The 18388-nt window shown below is 38.6% G+C and overlaps 1 protein-coding gene and 1 non-coding gene across 2 annotated transcripts in view; both read left to right on the top strand.

The window, feature by feature from the left end:
* The first annotated feature begins 1726 nt into the window (after positions 1 to 1726).
* Positions 1727 to 1833, top strand: LOC132416767 (U6 spliceosomal RNA). The gene has a single exon (XR_009517718.1). It is a non-coding gene; the product is annotated as a U6 spliceosomal RNA (small nuclear RNA).
* A 7413-nt stretch (positions 1834 to 9246) lies between these two features.
* The window catches only part of ZMYM4 (zinc finger MYM-type containing 4), a 174644-nt gene continuing 165502 nt past the window's right edge, over positions 9247 to 18388 (top strand). Inside the window, exon 1 of the mRNA XM_060019103.1 lies at positions 9247 to 9403. Coding sequence (XP_059875086.1) covers positions 9365 to 9403 — 39 coding nt within the window. The 5' untranslated portion in view covers positions 9247 to 9364. The remainder of the gene's footprint in view (positions 9404 to 18388) is intronic.

Consider the following 18388-nt stretch of genomic DNA (forward strand, 5'->3'; position numbering starts at 1 on the left):
GTGAATAGAATTGTTTTTGTAATTTCCTTTTCAGATTATTCATTGTTAGTGTACAGAAATGTAACTGATTTTTGTGTTAACTTTGTATCCTGTTACTTCGCTGAATTCATTTATTAGGTCTAACAGTTTGTGTGTATGTATGTGTGTTTGTAATCTATAGAGTTTTCCACATTTAAGATTATGTGTCTGTGAAATCATCTATGAAAATTTTACTTACTCCTTTCCAATTTGGATGCCTTTCATTTCTTTTTCTTATCTAATTGCTCCAACTAGGATTTCCACTACTCTATTGTATATAAGTGGTAAAGGGGCATCCTTGTCTTGTTTCTGATCTTAGAGAAAAAGCTTTTAGTCTTTCACCATTGAGTATGCTGTTTGTTGTGGGTTTTCATATGTGGTCTTTATTATATTGAGATACTGTCCTTCTATTCCTTGTTTGTTGAATGTTTTTTTATCATAAAAGTTTGTTATATTTAGTCAAATGCTTTTCCTGCATCGCTTGAGATGATCATGTGGTTTATTTTCTTTATTCTGTTAATGTGGTGCTGATTGATTGATGTTCATTGATTGATGTTCATACATAGAACCATGTTCATACATTGAACCATCCTTGCATTCTAGGACTAAATCCTATATGGTCATGTGTATAATCCTTTTAGTATGCCGTTGAATTTAGTTTGCTAGTATTTTGTTGAAGATTTTTGCTTTAGTTTTCATAAGGGATATTGGTCTATAGTTTTGTTTTCTCGTAGTCTCTTTGTCTGGCTTAGTCATTAGGGTAATGCTGACCTAATAGAATGCATTAGGAAGTATTCTCTCCTCTTCAACTTTTTGGAAGAGATTGAGCAGGATTGTTGTTAATTCTGTAAATGTTTGGTGGAATTCACCAGTGGTGACATATGGTCCTGGGCTTTTCTTTGTTGAGGGTTTTCTTATTATTACTGATTCAATCTCCTAACTGGTTCAGATTTTTTTCTTCATTATTTTGTCCTGGTAGGTTATGTGTGTTTGGGAAATTATCCATTTCATCTGGTTATCCAATTTATTGGCATATAATTGTTCATAGTACTCTGTTATAATATTTTTTATTTCTGTGGTGTCAGTAGTAATGTCCCCACTATCATTTCTCATTTTAGTTATTTGAATCGTCTCTTTTTTCTTAGTCAATCTAGCTAACGTTTTGTCACTTTTGTTGATCTTTTCAAAGAAACAAGTCTTGGCTTCATTTATTTTTATCTCACTATGTTTTGTGAGGATTAAATAAGATAATGTAATACCAATTTCTAAAGAAGAAATGCAAATGGTCAAAGTCATATTTTAAAGAGTTCAGCCTCCTTACCTAATTCAAAGGAATTAAGTTAACAGTAAGATACCATTATTTTATCTAATTGTCATAGTTAGAAGCAACCCTGCTAAAAATCACCCCCTTGTGTGTGAGTTTAGTTACTAAAAGGAGAGAGTTAGAAGGGCTTTAAGGAGGCTGGTAATATTTTATTTATTGACCTGAGAGCTGGTTTGATGTTTTAAAAATTCATCAAGCAATTGGGCATTATTGTTTACTAGGTACAGAATTTCAGTTTTGCAAGATGAAAAGAATTCCTGAATTGGACGGTTGTGATGGTTGCAGAACAATGCGAATGTACTTAATACCATTTGTACACTTAAAATGGTAAAGTGGTAAATTTTATATTATGTGTGTTTTATCACAATTTATAAAACCCATTGAGTGCTCGCTTCGGCGGCACATATACTAAAATTGGAATGATACAGAGAAGATTAGCATGGCCCCTGTGCAAGGATGACACGCAAATTTGTGAAGCGTTCCATATTTTAAAAAAACAAAACAAAACAAAATCCCATTGAGTTGGACTTCCCTAGTGGTCCAGTGGGTAAAACTCCACACTCCTAATGCAGGGGACCTGGGTTCGATCCCTGGTTGGGGAACCAGATTCTGCATGCAAGTCACAGATAAGAGTCTGCATGCCGCAACTAAGAAGTCTGCGTGCCGCAACAAAGAGTCCACATGCCACAACTATGAGCCCACATGCCTCAACTAAAAGATCCCACGTGCTGCAATTCAAGATCCTGCATGCCGCAATGAAGATCCCACGTGCCACAACTAAGACCCAGTGCAGCCAAATAAATAAAAAATATATTTTTAAAATATAAGCCTTTGGGCTTCCCTGGTGGCGCAGTGGTTGAGAGTTCGCCTGCCAATTCAGGGGACACGGGTTCGTGCTCCGGTCTGGGAGGATCCCACATGCCTCGGAGCGGCTGGGCCCGTGAGCCATGGCCGCTGGGCCTGCGCATCCGGAGCCTGTGCTCCACGACGGGAGAGGCCACAGCAGTGAGAGGCCTGCGTACTGCAAATAAATAAATAAAATAAAATAAAATAAAATATAAGCCTTTTGAACTTTCCTTTTGAAAAATAATTTTCATATTATTGAAAGCAATGTTATTATCGTTATTGTTATGGTAGAAAATAAAAATATCTCATAATTATTCAGCTAGCCTACGACAATTATTGCCACTTGCCAGGCTATGCCATTGATCTTTTCTTTCTGAAATTTCAAAATACCTAACTCATCAGCGTTAAATATGCTCACCTTTAATATATCCTTGTTAGTCTTGAATTTTACCCCCTCTGCTATGACCTGAAGAACAAGGTTTATACCAGCAGCAGTACAGTGATATTTACCTTCTTTCACTGAAAGACGCCAATAACTATGACAACTCTACAGAATGCATTTCCCAAAGATTAAATGTTGGATGGAGCATTGGCTTCTAAAGATGGCTTGACCCCATGATGCATGATTTCCTCTTTTTGACCCACCTCATCATCCACTTCCTGGCCTTTATTTGCTCTTTCAGCCTTGTCTCCATAGCTTGTGCCATCTTGGAGGCAGAGGTCTTTGATGTTGTGTGGTCCATTTGACCTTTCTAATATGTTTGGTGATGCTTTACTATTTTTAATATGCTTTAATGAATCCCATCTTAAAAAGAACTCTCTTGACCCACAATTCCCCATATGGTATAGTGTTGCCTTGAAAGGATTTTTAGGTTCTCACAAGTCATGTCAGGTCCCCATAGTTTGCATTTCATCAGCTTTTAGTTTCTTGAAGTATAAGTTTGGGTGGGAACAAAGTTAATGAGCTCAAGTTGAAACATACTTGTAATAACTGGAGCCTACAAAGCTTGGGTACCCTTCCTCTGTGCTCCCTACCATACTGGACTCACTTCTCTCTTACCACCCAGTTTAATACTCTAATTATATGTCCATATCAGTCATTATCTTATTTATAAGATAATGTGCCTAATAACGTGCCTAATTTCTGGCATGTGCCAGGCTTGCAAATAAATAAATTATGTTAAATCATCATGCAGTGGATATGAGGTTCTAGAGCTCCGATAAAGGTCTGGACTGAAGATATCAATAGAGGCAGCCAATGAATTATGTGGTGGATGAAATTCCACCAGGGAAATTTCCCATCTTCCAGGCCCTGTAAAGCTGACTCTCTTCTGAGCCTCTCTCACACACCTGGAGTACATTCATGCCTTACTGGGTCACTTTTTGTGAAGGGAAATGGGGAAAATATCTTGTTCACATGAAGACAATACAATGTGCACTCATTGTTTAGGCGTTATACCCTTCTAAATATCTGTGATAGGAGATTTGTATAAAGGACACTTCTGAAAAAATTGAATTGAAAATGGGGACATTCTGTTAATAAAAGGTACAGTAAACTTGTCATAAGGAATCCAAATAACTTCAAATCAGTAACAATTTTTCCTCTATTTCCTGAATACTACTTTTTTGAAAAATGACAAACAAAATGTCCCTTATTTCTCCAATGTATGTCAAGATGTAAGTCAGGAATGAGTCAGCCCAGCCCCCCATACCTTCTGTTAGAGAGCTAGTATGTTTGACTTGATGACCCAGCAGCACTGCAAAATCTTGGAATGTCTTCAAGCCACCAAAGCAAGATTAAATTGTAGTCTGAATAGTTTTTTATGTGAATTATACTCTCGTATTCTAAATTTTTGAAAATTAATTCACGCACAACATACATATTAACTACCCGTTAAACTGAATAGTCACCCTTTTTCCTAATATTTTTGGTAGATAGATGTTAATTATATTTATATTTATGTATTCAGTCCTCTGAACTACACTCCTCAGGCACATAAGTCCTTGAAGCTGAAAAGTTTCCATGGTCCTCTTCACTATTATTTTTTATTCTTTCAAAAAGGAACAGAAATATATTTTATTACTTGCTTAATTTTAGTTTTTCCATTGTCCTCATTTCAGAATGAGAATCTTTAAATTGTTTTTTAATTTAATTTTTTTAAAAATAATATTTGAAGGTCATTCTTTAAGTCAGAACTTTCTGCACAATGGCCTGGTATGTGAAAAGGAGATAAGCAGTATTTTCTCCATTTTAGGACAAGAAAAACAGGGGTTATCCTTTAACAAAAGAATCCTTCTCCAGGTTTTGTTTTTCTTCTTCAGCTAATTAAAAGGCTTTGTTTCAAAGAAAAGCTATAGACCAGATTTCTAAGTCTTCATTACGCAAAGGGCAGGGTCAAATTGGAGGATCAACTTTTTTTCCATTCCTTCTCTCCATTCCCACTGACACAACCACAAATACTTAAAACAGTGAAATTTAATTGCTTTATCTCAACAGCAGTCACATGAGTTTATAAAATCAAAGAAATCTAGAATTAGGAATAATTAGTAGAGCATTTAACTTAGGGATGGGATATGTGATGGGCAATGTAGCTCCCCTCCACCCCGGCTCATCTGTGGCAGACATCACTAATCAATTACTGAACCTAAATGTGGCCCAACAGATGTTTTCTGCATAATGCCCCCAGCTGTCATTACCAAGTAATTGGAGCTCCCAGTGAGACCCTATCTGAACTAATCTAATCATCTTACATTATAACATTGAGGCCCATAAAGGTAAAGTGACTGGCCCAAGGTCACTCAGTGGCTGACAGAGAACCCCTACATTGTATAATGTAAGAATCTGTTCTCTTATGAGCCTTGAATCAATTGACTATGTCCCAGTTCCCAGCAAGGGCACATAAGAGTCTATACAGGGTAGATCATTTCTATCTGGGAAGACAGGTTCCTATGGCATCAAGAAACTCAAGGGAGCAGCCAGAGACAGACAGCAAGACATTACTGTTCCTCCTCGTATTCCAGTGAGGGCAGGGGATAGAGAGGAGGAAAATTAAGATCTTCTACAAGCCTTATAACTATGGAATTCTTGAAACTGTCCCACCAGGTAGCAGGGAAAGAAGGAAGGTGTCCCTCTACAAGTGGCAGTCCACAAGAAGGGTGCCCAACTCCCCTTCTGTTGTACTTGTTCATGTTCCCACAACCAAGGTTTAGAAGTTGTTCAGAAACTAAATAACTAAAGTAGTCCTACTCTAGTCACTTTTTATCCCAGTACCCTGTTTTATTTTCTTCTTAACATTCTCAGAATTTATTTAATATATCTAAGCATGTAATTTTGTTTAAGACATATTTGAATCTGACAGATGAAATTCCTTTAGGTAATAACCTCTTTGGGGAAGAAACACCAAGTATTTCCTACAACTTCTCTCTGCTTCTGCACATGTCCCTAAAATAGCGTTGTTGGCGTGTAGGAAGCGTTATATTGCTGAGGAAGCCTGAGACCTTGGATCCATTTTGTGTCCTTGTACTATTCTCTGACTTCTCTGGATGCTCAACAACCTGTTCATCGCGAGCAGTCTATCTTGTAGCTTGGCCTCACTAAGCTTGCTGAGAACATGGGGGCAAACCAGTTCTTCCTGAGATCTGGCTATTACTACTTTTTGTTCCCAGCCCGATCTTCAAAGCTACCTCCCCCTATTCTTGCCAGCCAGTTCTCTTGGCTACCTTCCCTATTCCTCCACAGGGTGTTTGGGAACTTCTGGATACATTCCATATCACACTGGAGCTAAGGGCCCCTCACTTGCAGAGCTCCTTCCAAAACCCTGTATCTAATTTTGTATATGGAATTCTGTGGGAAGACAGAGGCATGTGTCTCTCAATCGTTGCCTCTCTTATCTCTCTCTTCCTTCTTCCCTCTACCTTTTAATTAAGAGTCAGGCTTTTCTTTTACTTCCCTATGTCACAGGTTCATGGCAGAGCTGTCCTAGATGGAAGGAGTATCTCCTCTGGAATGTGGGAGAATATGAGATTCTTATGATGTGAACTTCATAGGTTAAACAGAATTAAGGAAATTTAGCAAATTCTTTTTCTCTCCACTAAGCCTATTCTAGTCTTTCCTGATTAGGGAAATAAGTCTCAGAGCTACTTCAGACAATAGTCTATAATGGAACATAATTTAAAGAAGAAAATTAAAATCAATCAGTTTGATATTCACAAAATATTACACCATTATATTCTACATTTTTTAAAGAGAAGTCAGAAAATTGGATTAGTATGTGAAATATCCCTTTTTAAATGTTGGCATATAATCAATATCTTAATTTAAAAATTATAAAAATATATAAAATAATATGCTCTTTTGCTGTTAGGAACCAAAAGTGTTCTAAGAGACTTAGAGGTATTAACTAATTATCCCAAAAACCTATTTTACAGATGAGGAAACTGAGACACAGAGCAAGTAACCTGACTAAACTGTACATGGTGCAAACCAAATACATGACTGTGAGAAAAATTTGTCTGCAAAACCACCAATCTGCAACCTCCTGTTTATGACATATTTGCATAAGCTAGAAAGACAAAGGCTTTGAATTCTGACTTGGCTTCTCTGCTGAATGATATTGGACTGTCACTTAAAAAAACCACTTAACCTTGCAGTGCTCACTAAGTGGTGGTTTTCTATTCTCTCCTTCCCCCCACATGGATGATTGCTCTGAATGCTCATGGTATGCTTGTATATTATCTGGAATGCATAAATCCTGCCTACTGTTCAAGACCCAGCACACTCCCAATACCTCTAGAAACAGTCTGATATAGGAGACAGCCCTAGGCTCTGTTCCAGTCCTGATATTGTTCCTAATCCTTTGTGTGATCTCAAGCAAGTCACATCTTATCTCTGGGCCTCAGTGGCTCCGTCTTTAAAATGTGGAGGAAATCAATGGCTTTAAACTGTATGCTGAGAAACAGAACATTTCTCTAACAGTGGGGGCATGAAAGAAGGAGAACAATGAGTGCAAGGGGGAAGCTGGGTGAACAGGCGTATGGCTTCTCCATTTCCACTTCAAATTTAGCAACTCCATTTTAAGCCGCCAGATTTTATTAGAAGGAAATGACTAGACCTTTTATGTACCCAAATTCCCTGGAACTATCTTTTCTTGGCTTCTCTTTTTTTTTTTTTTGCGGTACGTGGGCCTCTCACTGTTGTGGCCTCTCCCGTTGTGGAGCACAGGCTCTGGACGCGCAGGCTCAGCGGCCATGGCTCACGAGTCCAGGCGCTCCCGGCATGTGGGATCTTCCCGGACCGGGGCACGAACCCGTGTCCCCTGCATCGGCAGGTGGACTCTAAACCACTGCGCCACCAGGGAGGCCCTCTTGGCTTCTCTTTTGAATTCCTTCTTGTTCTTAACATGGAACTGAAGGGTCTGACGCGTCTTTTAAATTCTGGCTAAGATAACACTTATTTATTTATTTATTTATGGCTTTCTCTCCTCTTTCCTACCCAAAAGTGAAATTAAAGGTGAACAAGAGTAAGCAAAGACCAGCATGGAAACTTCTAGCAATCTCACAGAGAGTTTTCAGCAAAATGTGATGGATTAGGAAACTTCTTAGTTTCAAAACAGCTACCAAGTAACATATAAAAGTTAAAGTGACACACAAAAGTTATTATCTCATTATCCTGTAATTTTATGAGTTGCTCCTTTGCATTTGAATATATCTCATCATGGGGAATGCCTTTCAGGAAGCAAATTCTTTGTATTTCTTTCTTATATGATTGCCCCGAAGCTATCATTATAACTCCATTAGGGCAATTTTTCTCCATCTGAGGGTGCGGCACTGGAATGGATGAAGAGGAATGGATCAAGCCCTCATTTTCTTCAGCCATCTTCAGCTCTGGTTTCAGGGCAAGATAGACCCAAATCTCCTTCCCAATTTTCTGCTTAGAGAATAAGATGCTCATGCTTTGAGTCAGATTCTCAAAGTTCCTTCGGTGGAGGTGAATGAGGACACACAATATTTGCAAACCATCACACATCTTCAGAGGATAATTACAGTATTCTTGAAATATCATGAACTTTCATTTTTAATCTTCTAGATTAAAATGAATTTATTTCTTGTTTCGAAGACAGCTTGGTGCATTGAAAACCCTGGAGGGTTGATACTCAAGTCTTGATTCTAATTTCACACCAACCTCTACATGCTTTGGGGCAAATTACTTCCCCTGACCAGGCTGCACTTTTACCATTGGGAACTTCACAGTAGATGGTTCCTGAGATCCTTCTCGATTTAGATATTCAAAGGACAAATTACTACCGGGGAAATTATCTCCAGTTGTTTGTTCAGTCTTCAAAATCACCAAAGGATTTGGCTTTGACATTAGGCTATCAAAGTTGGCCCTTAATAGTCTATGTCCTGTGCTTCAGATCGGGCTGTCTAAAGGCAGGCAAGCTGGATCTTCTTGAGATGACTGGCTTGTTCCCTCATTGCTTGGGATTCTTCACATTCAGAGGTCCACTGTGAACCTCAGCTCACCACCATCTTCCCCTTACAATGGTATCTCTGCAGTCAAGTGTAAGATGGTGATCTGGACCCCTCACTGACATTTCACCCAATACTCCAGACAGCCCTTTTACTAATTTCTTTCATTCCTCCTTCATCACTGAGTCATGGTCCCTTTAAGGGAGCGGCCATAGTTGAGTAGTGGGAGCAGCTGCTGGCTGCAAAAAGACTTGCAGGATTTGGCCTACCCTGGGCCACTCAACGCGCACGCTCGGGACCGGGGGCTTGGTGGGAAAGGAAGGAGGGGCTTAGGGTGCGCCTGCGCATCAAGGGCGCGCGCAAGGGGCTGGTTTGGTGATCCCTTTAAGAAACCGCAGGCGGAGGAATTTCTCTGAGAGAAAATAATCCTACTCACGGGGCCCCTTGGAGGCCATTAACCCCCCGAGTCCCGGCCCCCCCCCCCTTTCCCGGGCAGGCCCTACCGCCTACGCGCGCACCCGTGGGATCTCAAGATCTCCGACCCGGCGCGCGGCAGCCGCCCCCTCCCCACTGTAAGCGCCAGGCTCGGCCAGGTCCGGGGAAGCTGCCGCGAGGCGGCCGTGCCTGCAGTGTGGGCGGGGGCCGGGGGCCCGAGAGGTTCCGCCGCCACAGCGCTGGGAGCCGCAGTGGTTCCGAGCGGGGCGCAACATGGCGGAGAGAGAGGTGGAGTCCAGCCCCCGAAAGAGGGTAGGTGAGGTGAGGCAGAACTCGGGCGGCGGGCGGCGGGGGGCGGGGCGGGGGCCGCGTCTCGGGGCCGGGGCCGGGAATGGGCCATGCGTAGTCTCGTGGAGGGGTCGCCGAGGCCCGGTTGGGGAAAGGTTGCGGGCAAGACTGAGGCAACCTTGGGTCTGGAGCGCGCTTAGAGTGGTCCTTCGGCAGGTGGGACAAAGATTTGCTGCTGGTTGGGAGGGGGAGGGGCGGGGGCTGTTGTTTGGGTTTCTTTATTTTTCCAACACTGGGGGTGGGTTATTTGGGTCAGGGGAGGGAAGGTGTCAGATACTTAAGTGCATCTTTGGTGAACCAGAGTCTGGAAGTTTAACAGGAGAGAGGTCAGGTGGGGGTGGTGGTGGCGGGAATGAGTGGTGGAGGGGTCTTCGGTGATACCATCGCGAATTCATTTTCCTGCCTCCTTTCCACTCCCCCCCCCCCCACCAACCGTTATCAAGACCAAGGTGGAGGTGGTGCTCTTACCTGAGAAGAAGTGGGGTCGTTGGCATGCCCTGATGTATGAGAAAGATTTTGGCAACTATGAATGTCATTTTCTAGTCTAGCCCCTTTACCAACATTTAAGAACGGGGAAGAGTGTGACAAGTTTTGTCATATCAAGGATGTACCCAAACAACCTGCAGAGGCGAAGCCAATTCCACATAGTTGTTGAGTGCCTTTTAAAGTTTGTCTTGAAACTTTTCTTATTTAATTCTGAGTGATTTTTTTTTTTCAGATGGAGAATAATACAGTACTGTCGATTGAGCAGTATTTTTAGATTTTTTCTTTTACCCCCCGCCGCCCTCCCGCTTAGCGTGTTAAGCAGTAAGTTTACTACCAGGAATCTTCCTTTTTGTGAATGGTATCAAAATGAAGTTAGTGTTAAGCTAACTGCCTAAAAAATTACTGCGTAATCTTTATTGAGAACGCCCTTTCGATTTATCATAAAGTTAGCAATCTCATATAGATAATACAACTAACATTTTGAGTGCTTACCATGTGCCTGGCACTGTGCTTTATAGGAAGAATTAAACCTCACATTTACTATGTAAAACACATTTTGCAGATGAGGAAATGTAGGCGTAGAGGGGTTAAATAGTTAAGATCAGATAGTTAAGAGGTTGAGCTGGGATTTGAATCCATGTTTGTCCCAACTACGGTGCTTGTTTTGCATGCCACATAGTTTTTAAAATCTGTGTTTCTCTCCTTAAAAGCTTAAATGGTAAATAACGAGGGAATTGTCAAGCAGTATTTTTTCCACAATTGATTAGGAAAATATTTTCAACTACATAGCTGAAAAAATTTACAGGGAGTGTCCATAGTATCCACCATCTAGAGTCTACCGTTAACATTTTACTATACTTGTTTTATCACGTATTAATCCACATTTACCTCTTTATTCATCAGTTCTTATTTTAATGCATTTCACTGTAGTATTGAGCAATTAAAATTTATTGTTGATAGTCTTAGGTTTATAAAATTTTAGATCTTCCTCATGCAATAATTAGATCTTCCTCATACATAGGACAAATTAAGCCATGTGATAGTATGTCCAAATAGTTCACTTAGTATAAATATTGGTTATGGAATGCATGTGTTTTGAAAATTTAAATTGTTCTTCATGCTGTGAGCCAGTTTTAAACTGGATCCTCATTATGCTTGAGTGAAGGCGTATGGCATGTGGTCCACCAATTAAAATATAAAGAATAAATTATTTTAGTTGTGTAATGTTTATTCAAGGAGGTCTCTGAATCCAGTTAATACTAGTGCTGTTGTCATTCACAGTATAAGATAGAATGTTTTAGAAAACATCTGTGTGCTTTGGTAACAAATTCAACTAGATATTAAATACTTCTTTCTCTTCTAATATACTTAAAAGGTGCCACACTGGTAGCAGTCTAAACTTTTATTATTATTTTATTTTATTTTATTTTTTTTTTGCGGTACGCGGGCCTTTCACTCCTGTGGCCTCTCCCGTTGCGGAGCACAGGCTCCGGACGCGCAGGCTCAGCGGCCATGGCTCGCGGGCCCAGCCGCTCCACGGCATGTGGGATCTTCCCGGACCGGGGCAAGAACCCGTGTCCCCTGCATCGGCAGGCGGACTCCCAACCACTGTGCCATCAGGGAAGCCCTAAACTTTTATTATATTTTAACAGTATGTAATATACAGAGCACTCGTACAGGTTTTCCCCATTATTTTACCAGTTTCATTGTGGAGGAAGGTTACAGTCAGTGTCTTTTAGGCTCCATAATCCATTTTGGTTTTGATAGTTTGGTTAGAATGTTCAGTAGAGTTGTCTTAAATGGTACACATGGTGCATGTGCTTTTTTCCTTCATTTTTCGTCTGTGCCTGTGCTTAAACTCCACGTGGATTCCATATGTGTACTCCAAGCAGATTAGTGGGGACTGTGTACAAAAGTACAGTATCTTATAAAATAGTCTGCCTTGAGGTAGTTAGGCCTAGATAATAAGTTTAGATTATTTAATCTGAAGTTTCATTGATGACATGGTATTGTATTTATGATGCTTACTGCCTTTGACTTTTATAATCATAAGTCACAAAAAATTGTTGAGTACCTGTGCTAGTTCATGAACTATATGCTAGGCATTGTGCTGTGGTATATGGTATTTATGATAATTTAGAATTATATATTCTGACTCTTCTGCTATATTGTGAACTCCATAAGGGTAGGGCCATTATATGCTTTTTGCATCTCTAACACCTATGACCTTCACATAATAGGAACTCAAAAATGGATTTTTGGTAAGAAAAGTTTACCTGTTGCATTAGAGGCTCTATGGCTTGGGTACCAAGTTATCTGGTTTGTAATTCTGGGACCTTCAGTTATCTTTCATATCACCCTTTACACCCTAAATTCTCTTCTGAGAATCCAGATTTAAGGATCTTGTGATCGTTCTGGATTACGGTTAGATGGGAGAGTGTGTTTTAAAACCATTGAGTTAACAACCTTAAACTCTTTGTAGGTCTGCCTGGTGTCTTATGTTTGTGGGCACTTAGGACAATAGGTATTAATTAGGTAAGATTGATTTGATTGTATTCAGACTATATCTGAATGCCAGTCTCTCAGTTTGTGAACACGGGGAAGCTGAATATGTGGGTGGGTGAGCACTACATCCATCTATCATCTCTGCCTTAGAAAGAACCAAGTTCAAATGAAGGCCAATATATATATATTTTTTTAAGACACTGAGGTTTTTTATTTTGTTGTGGACCATTTTTAAAGTCTTTATTGAATTTTGTTACAATATTGTTTCTGTTTTATGTTGTTTTGGTTTTTTGGCTATGAGGTATGTGGGATCTTAGCTCCCTGACCAGGGATCAAACCCGCACCCCCTGCATTGGAAGGCGAAGTCTTAACCACTGGACCACCAGGGAAGTCCCTGAAAGCCAGTATTATACACACACACTCACACTCTCTTACTTTAAAGTCAGGATACTTTTGAGATATTATTTATGTGTTTTTTAAAGACTGTAAAATTTTTATTTTCTGAAATAAGTTTTAAAATTCATTGCGTAGGCTTGTAAGTAGAGGGGTTATTTTATGCATGGTTATTATAATAAACTGTTAGAAGCATGAGATCTAACTAAATCTGGTGGCCATATTTTTTTGTGAAATCCCTTTATCTTTTCAAAGGTTACATACAAAATAATAATAACTTTTGTAAATGTATGTGTTATTACCTGGTCTAGTAAGTTGTGTCCATTTTCATACTTAAACTTTTCTGTATGTTAAATTTGAGGTATATGTATTTGGCATGCTTAATAGAAAGAGAAAGCATATGTATAAGTAGTATGCTTCCATTTTTGTAAAAACAAAGTGATCTTTCTTCCTCACATATGTGTCTATACTTGTATATGTATGAGCTTGGAGAAACTTGTGGAGGACACATGTCAGGCTGTTACCATTGATTACCTTCAGCAGGTGGGGATGAGAAAGGAAAGTGAGACTAAGGGGCAGAATTTTGCAAAATGGAAAAATACTCGGGGTATAATATTAAGTGAAAATGTAATCTACTTTGTTATTGTAAGTATGTAAAAATTGAAAGTGCATGTTGACAGGGATAGAAAATAACATGAACAAATGAAAACATTGACTTTACTACTGATGGAATTATGGAGTTTTGTTTTGGATTTCTGTTATTTTAATATTTTATAATAAAATAATTGCAAAAGGTTTATCCCTCTTAATTCCTTAATGAACTTTTTATCTTTTGGCTAAATGTGTTGCTTAAAAACATGGTGGTACATATCATTAAAAATATTTGCAGATCATGTGTACATAGTGTAAGTTATCTACTTTAAGAATGCATTGGCTCTTCGTATAGAGAGCATTTCGAAGAGACCATTCTAGTGTTGACAGTGATCCTGTATTGTTTTCACAGTGCCCCTCTTGTAACTAGCAGAGGCTTCTGTAAATAACGATAATACCTGGTATTTATAAACATTTTAATTTCCAGTCATTCTAAATATTTTATATGTAGTATGTTTTTTAATCCTCATTAATTCCATAAATAGTAGTTACTATTATTGTCCCATTTTATAAATGAGGAAACCGCAGCACAGAGAGAGCTCAAGGTCATGATATAATAGGCTAAACCAGGATCAAGTACCATTTGAAAAACTGTACTGTTTGATAAACAGTATAGGTTAGAATTCATTATAATAACATGCAGTAATTAAAAAACATACATTAGTTATTAATATATATGATATATAGTAATATGTGTAAATAATAGTATAGGTTCAGAATTCATTATTTGGAATTTTTGGTTGTTAAAATAATATTGAATTAGGGACTTCCCTGGTGGTCCAGTTGTTAAGACTCCGCACTTCCTCTGCAGAGGGCGCCGGCTTCGATCCGTGGTTGGGGAACTAAGATCCTGCGTGCTGCGCGGTGCGGCCTCCCCCGAAAAAAACCAGGAAGAAACAAAACAAAAAACATTGAATTATATTTAAATCAAATCGATGTAAATTACTTCTCAGGAAGCATCAAATTAACTTTCTGCCTATGGAATATATGAGATAACCTTAAAACATATGCAGTTCACATGTTTATTTTTAAGAAATATATACCAAATATTTTAAAACTATGATTCATTTTAAAGATAAAGCTATGTGCTTCCTTTGAAAATGGAATGATTTTATTATATACTAAAGAGAATATAAATAGATAAATGTACAATTGCAATTTCTCTGGATATTTAGAAGATATTTTTGAGTTCTGTATTAGGAGACCAACTTTTAAAGAAGACTAACTACTACTACTTTTTAAAAAAGACTGACATTTCCCTTAAATATTCTGATTATTTTACTATGAGTTAACAGTATGTAATTATTTTAGCAAAAGAAAGAAAAAGAAAGCATTTTAACATAGTATTGGGCTCTACCATACAAAGTTGCTAATATTTGACGTACAGAAATGCCTTTTCATATGGCTCAACCCAATAGTAAGAGCATGGGCTTTTCAAAGTCTGGTTATGTTCATCCTCTGGTATTTAACAATAATATACCCACACTCCCTTTCTTATGCTTAGGGAATACTTATAATGTTATTTTAATTTCATTCTTATCGTTCTGGCCTCCCAGAATCTTGAGTTAGCTGCCTTCCTGCCTTTGACCAAAGACAGTACCTGAACAAACCTTTTTTGTCCAACATATAGGCTACCCACTAATCTTTGAGGTCAAAGATCATATGTGTTCATCTTTCTTTACATTTCCCAAAATGTCTTACAAATTTATATATATACACTCACATGCATACTACACATTTATAGGCAAAATTAAAAAACTTTGTTTCACAATTCCATATCAATATAGAATATAAAATATAGATTGGTACAATAAACCCCATGTTCTTAATACCCAGTTTTGACAACTAAACAGTTATTAACATTTTGCCATTCCTGTCTCATCCAACTTCTTCCTTCATTTCTCTTTTCCTTTCTTTCTTTGATTAAATAACTTCAAAGAAATCTTAGGTATCACATCATTTAATCTATAAATACTTCTGTATGTATTTCTAACAGATAATTAAAAAGAAATACAACCACAATACTATCATACCTAACAAAATTAAGAGTTTCTTAATCCAGTTCAGATTTCTCTGATTCTTTAAATGTCTTTTTACAATTGGTTTGTTTAAGTCGCTATCCAAATGAGATTTACCATTTCATTTGGTTTATATGTCTCTTAAGTTTCTGTTAACTTTAACCATCCCCCCCATCCCCTGTCCCCTATAGCCCCTGCACTTTTTCTCATGCTATTTATTTGTTTAAAAAAACTAGCTTATTTGTCCAGGAGAATTTACCGCATTCTGGTTTTGGCTGATCGAATTCTCGTGGTGTTTAACGCGTTCAATTACCCTTCATATTTTCCACAAAATAGTTAGATATAGAGCAGTGGTTCTCTATTTTGGCTGAAACATTAGAATTACGTGGCGAGCTCTTAAATATCCTGATTCCTAGGTCAATTAAATCAGAATTCATAGGGTGGATTCTAGGCATCAGTATTTTAAAAAGTTTCCCAAGTGATTTCAGTCTGCAGCCAAGGTTGAGAACTTGAATTGGTAGAGCTTTATGAGATTTAGGTTCAGTTTCTTTGGAAAGAAAAATTCATAAATAGAGTGATTGTATAATTTATTTCCCATCAGACAATTTTAAGAATGAAAGGGTGTGCTATTTAATAATTACAGTGGGACAATAGCCATGAACTGGGACTGTCCTGTACTAATTAGGACGTATAGTCACTCTATTAGGTGATGCTGCAAATTCTTAATTGCATCATTCTAGGAGGCAACTAAACAGTTATCGATATTTTGCCATTCCTGTTTCATCTAACTTCTTCCTTCCTTTCTTTTTCTTTCTTTCTTTCCTTTCTTTCCTTTCTTTCCTTGCTCCCTCCCTCCCTTCTTTCCTTCCTTTCTATGAAATAACTTCAAAGAAGTCTCAGGTATCACATCATTTAATCTATAAGTACTTCTGTATGTATTTCTAACATAAGAATTAAAGAAAAATACAACCACAGTACTGTTATACCTAACAAAATTAAGAGTTCCTTAATCCAGTTCAGATTTCTTTGATCCTTTAAATGTCTTTTTACAATTGGTTTGTTTAAATCACTATCCAAATGAGATTTACCATTTCATTTGTTTTATATGTGTCACACTTAGTGATACTAAAATTGATCAGTTTAGGTTCTGTCAGCAGAATCCAACATAGTTCTTAACTTTTCACCTAATGGATTTATCAGCCATTGATGATTGTTGCCTACATCCACTATTTCATTAGAAGAGTGATTTTCTATCATCTCTCCTATATTTATTCACTGAAATTCTTTCATAAAGAGTTCCTTTATCAATTATTTGGTTACCCTGTCAAATCATTTATACAGGAGAAGCAGAATAAATCCTTATTTTTTCCCCTTTGTATACCAGTCTTCAGAAGAATGAATTGATACCTTAGCAAATCCCAAAGTTGAGGTTTGGGAGGGGATACCACTGTGAACTCATGAATTTTAATATAGTTTATATATTTAAATTTATTGTGGTTAGTATTCTTTTTTTTTTTTTTTTTTTTTACGGTACGCGGGCCTCTCACTGTTGTGGCCTCTCCCGTTGCGGAGCACAGGCTCCAGACACGCAGCCTCAGCGGCCATGGCTCACGGGCCCAGCCACTCTGCGGCATGTGGGATCCTCCCGGACCGGGGCACGAACCCGTATCCCCAGCATTGGCAGGCAGACTCTCAACCGCTGCGCCACCAGGGAAGCCCCCTAGTATTCTTTTTGATGTTTAAATTTGTCAAATTTTTGATCAGTGGGTGTCTGTATTAGTTTCCGAAGGCTGCCATAACAAATTACTACCAACTTGGCTTAAAACAACAGAAATTTGTTATCTCACAGTTCTGGAGGCTGACTGTCTGAAAATAAGGTGTTGGCAAGGTAGTGTTCTCTCTGAAGGCTGTAGGAAAGAATCCTTCCTTGCCTCTTCCAGCTTCTTGTGGATTGATTTGTGTTCCTTGATTTGTGGCAGTATAACTCCAGTTTCTGCCTCCATCTTCACACTGCCGCCTTCTCTCTATGTCTTTCAGTGTCTTCTAAGGATACTCTTCATTGGATTTAGGGTCCATCCTAATTCAGGATGCTCTCATCTCAAGATCCTTGCCTTAATTACATCTGCAAAACCCATTCTGCACACATTCTGAGGTTCTGTGTGGACATGTCTTTTAGGGGCCACAATTCAACCCACTACAGTCCTCCCTTTTGTCCCCAAACTTCATGTCTATTCTGTATGCAAAGTACATTCACCTCATCTCAACACCCTGAAAGTCTCAACTCATTACAACGTGAATTTTTAAGCCCAACTCATCTAATATCATCAGCTCAAAAAGTCCCAAATCTCAGTATCTCAACCATCTAAATTAGGTATAGGTGTGACTCTGGGTATGATCCATCTGGAATAAAATTTCTCTTTATTTGTGGACCTGTGAAACCAGAAAACAAATTTTCTACTTCCAAAATACAATGGTGGGACAAGCATAGCATGGACATTGCTTTTCTAAAAGGAAGAAAATGGAAGGAATAAAGGGATCACTAGTCCTAATCAAGTTCAGAACCCACAAGGACAAGAGAATAATTCTCAAGACCTGAGAATAATTCTCTGTGACTTGATCTTCTGCCCTCTGGGTCCATGAAGGCACTGTAGACCCCTGTTTTGGGCCTGCTTCTCTAGCCTCTGCCTTTGTGTCTGTGGCTCTGTCTTTGGAGTCATTTTTCTTTTTCTTGAAGAGTAGCACTTGTTTGCAGCTGAGTAATTTTATTAGCTCTTTCCTGCCCATAGAATTCCAGAAGTCAGTTTTTTTTTTCCCCACTTTGTCTAGTCTCTGTTCCTTTAAGAACAGTCTGGCCGTGTTTTTTCTGGTTTAATAATGCTCAAAAACCTGTGAGTCT

The sequence above is a fragment of the Delphinus delphis genome, chromosome 1, assembly GCF_949987515.2.
Source record: "Delphinus delphis chromosome 1, mDelDel1.2, whole genome shotgun sequence".
Lineage (NCBI taxonomy): Eukaryota > Metazoa > Chordata > Mammalia > Artiodactyla > Delphinidae > Delphinus > Delphinus delphis.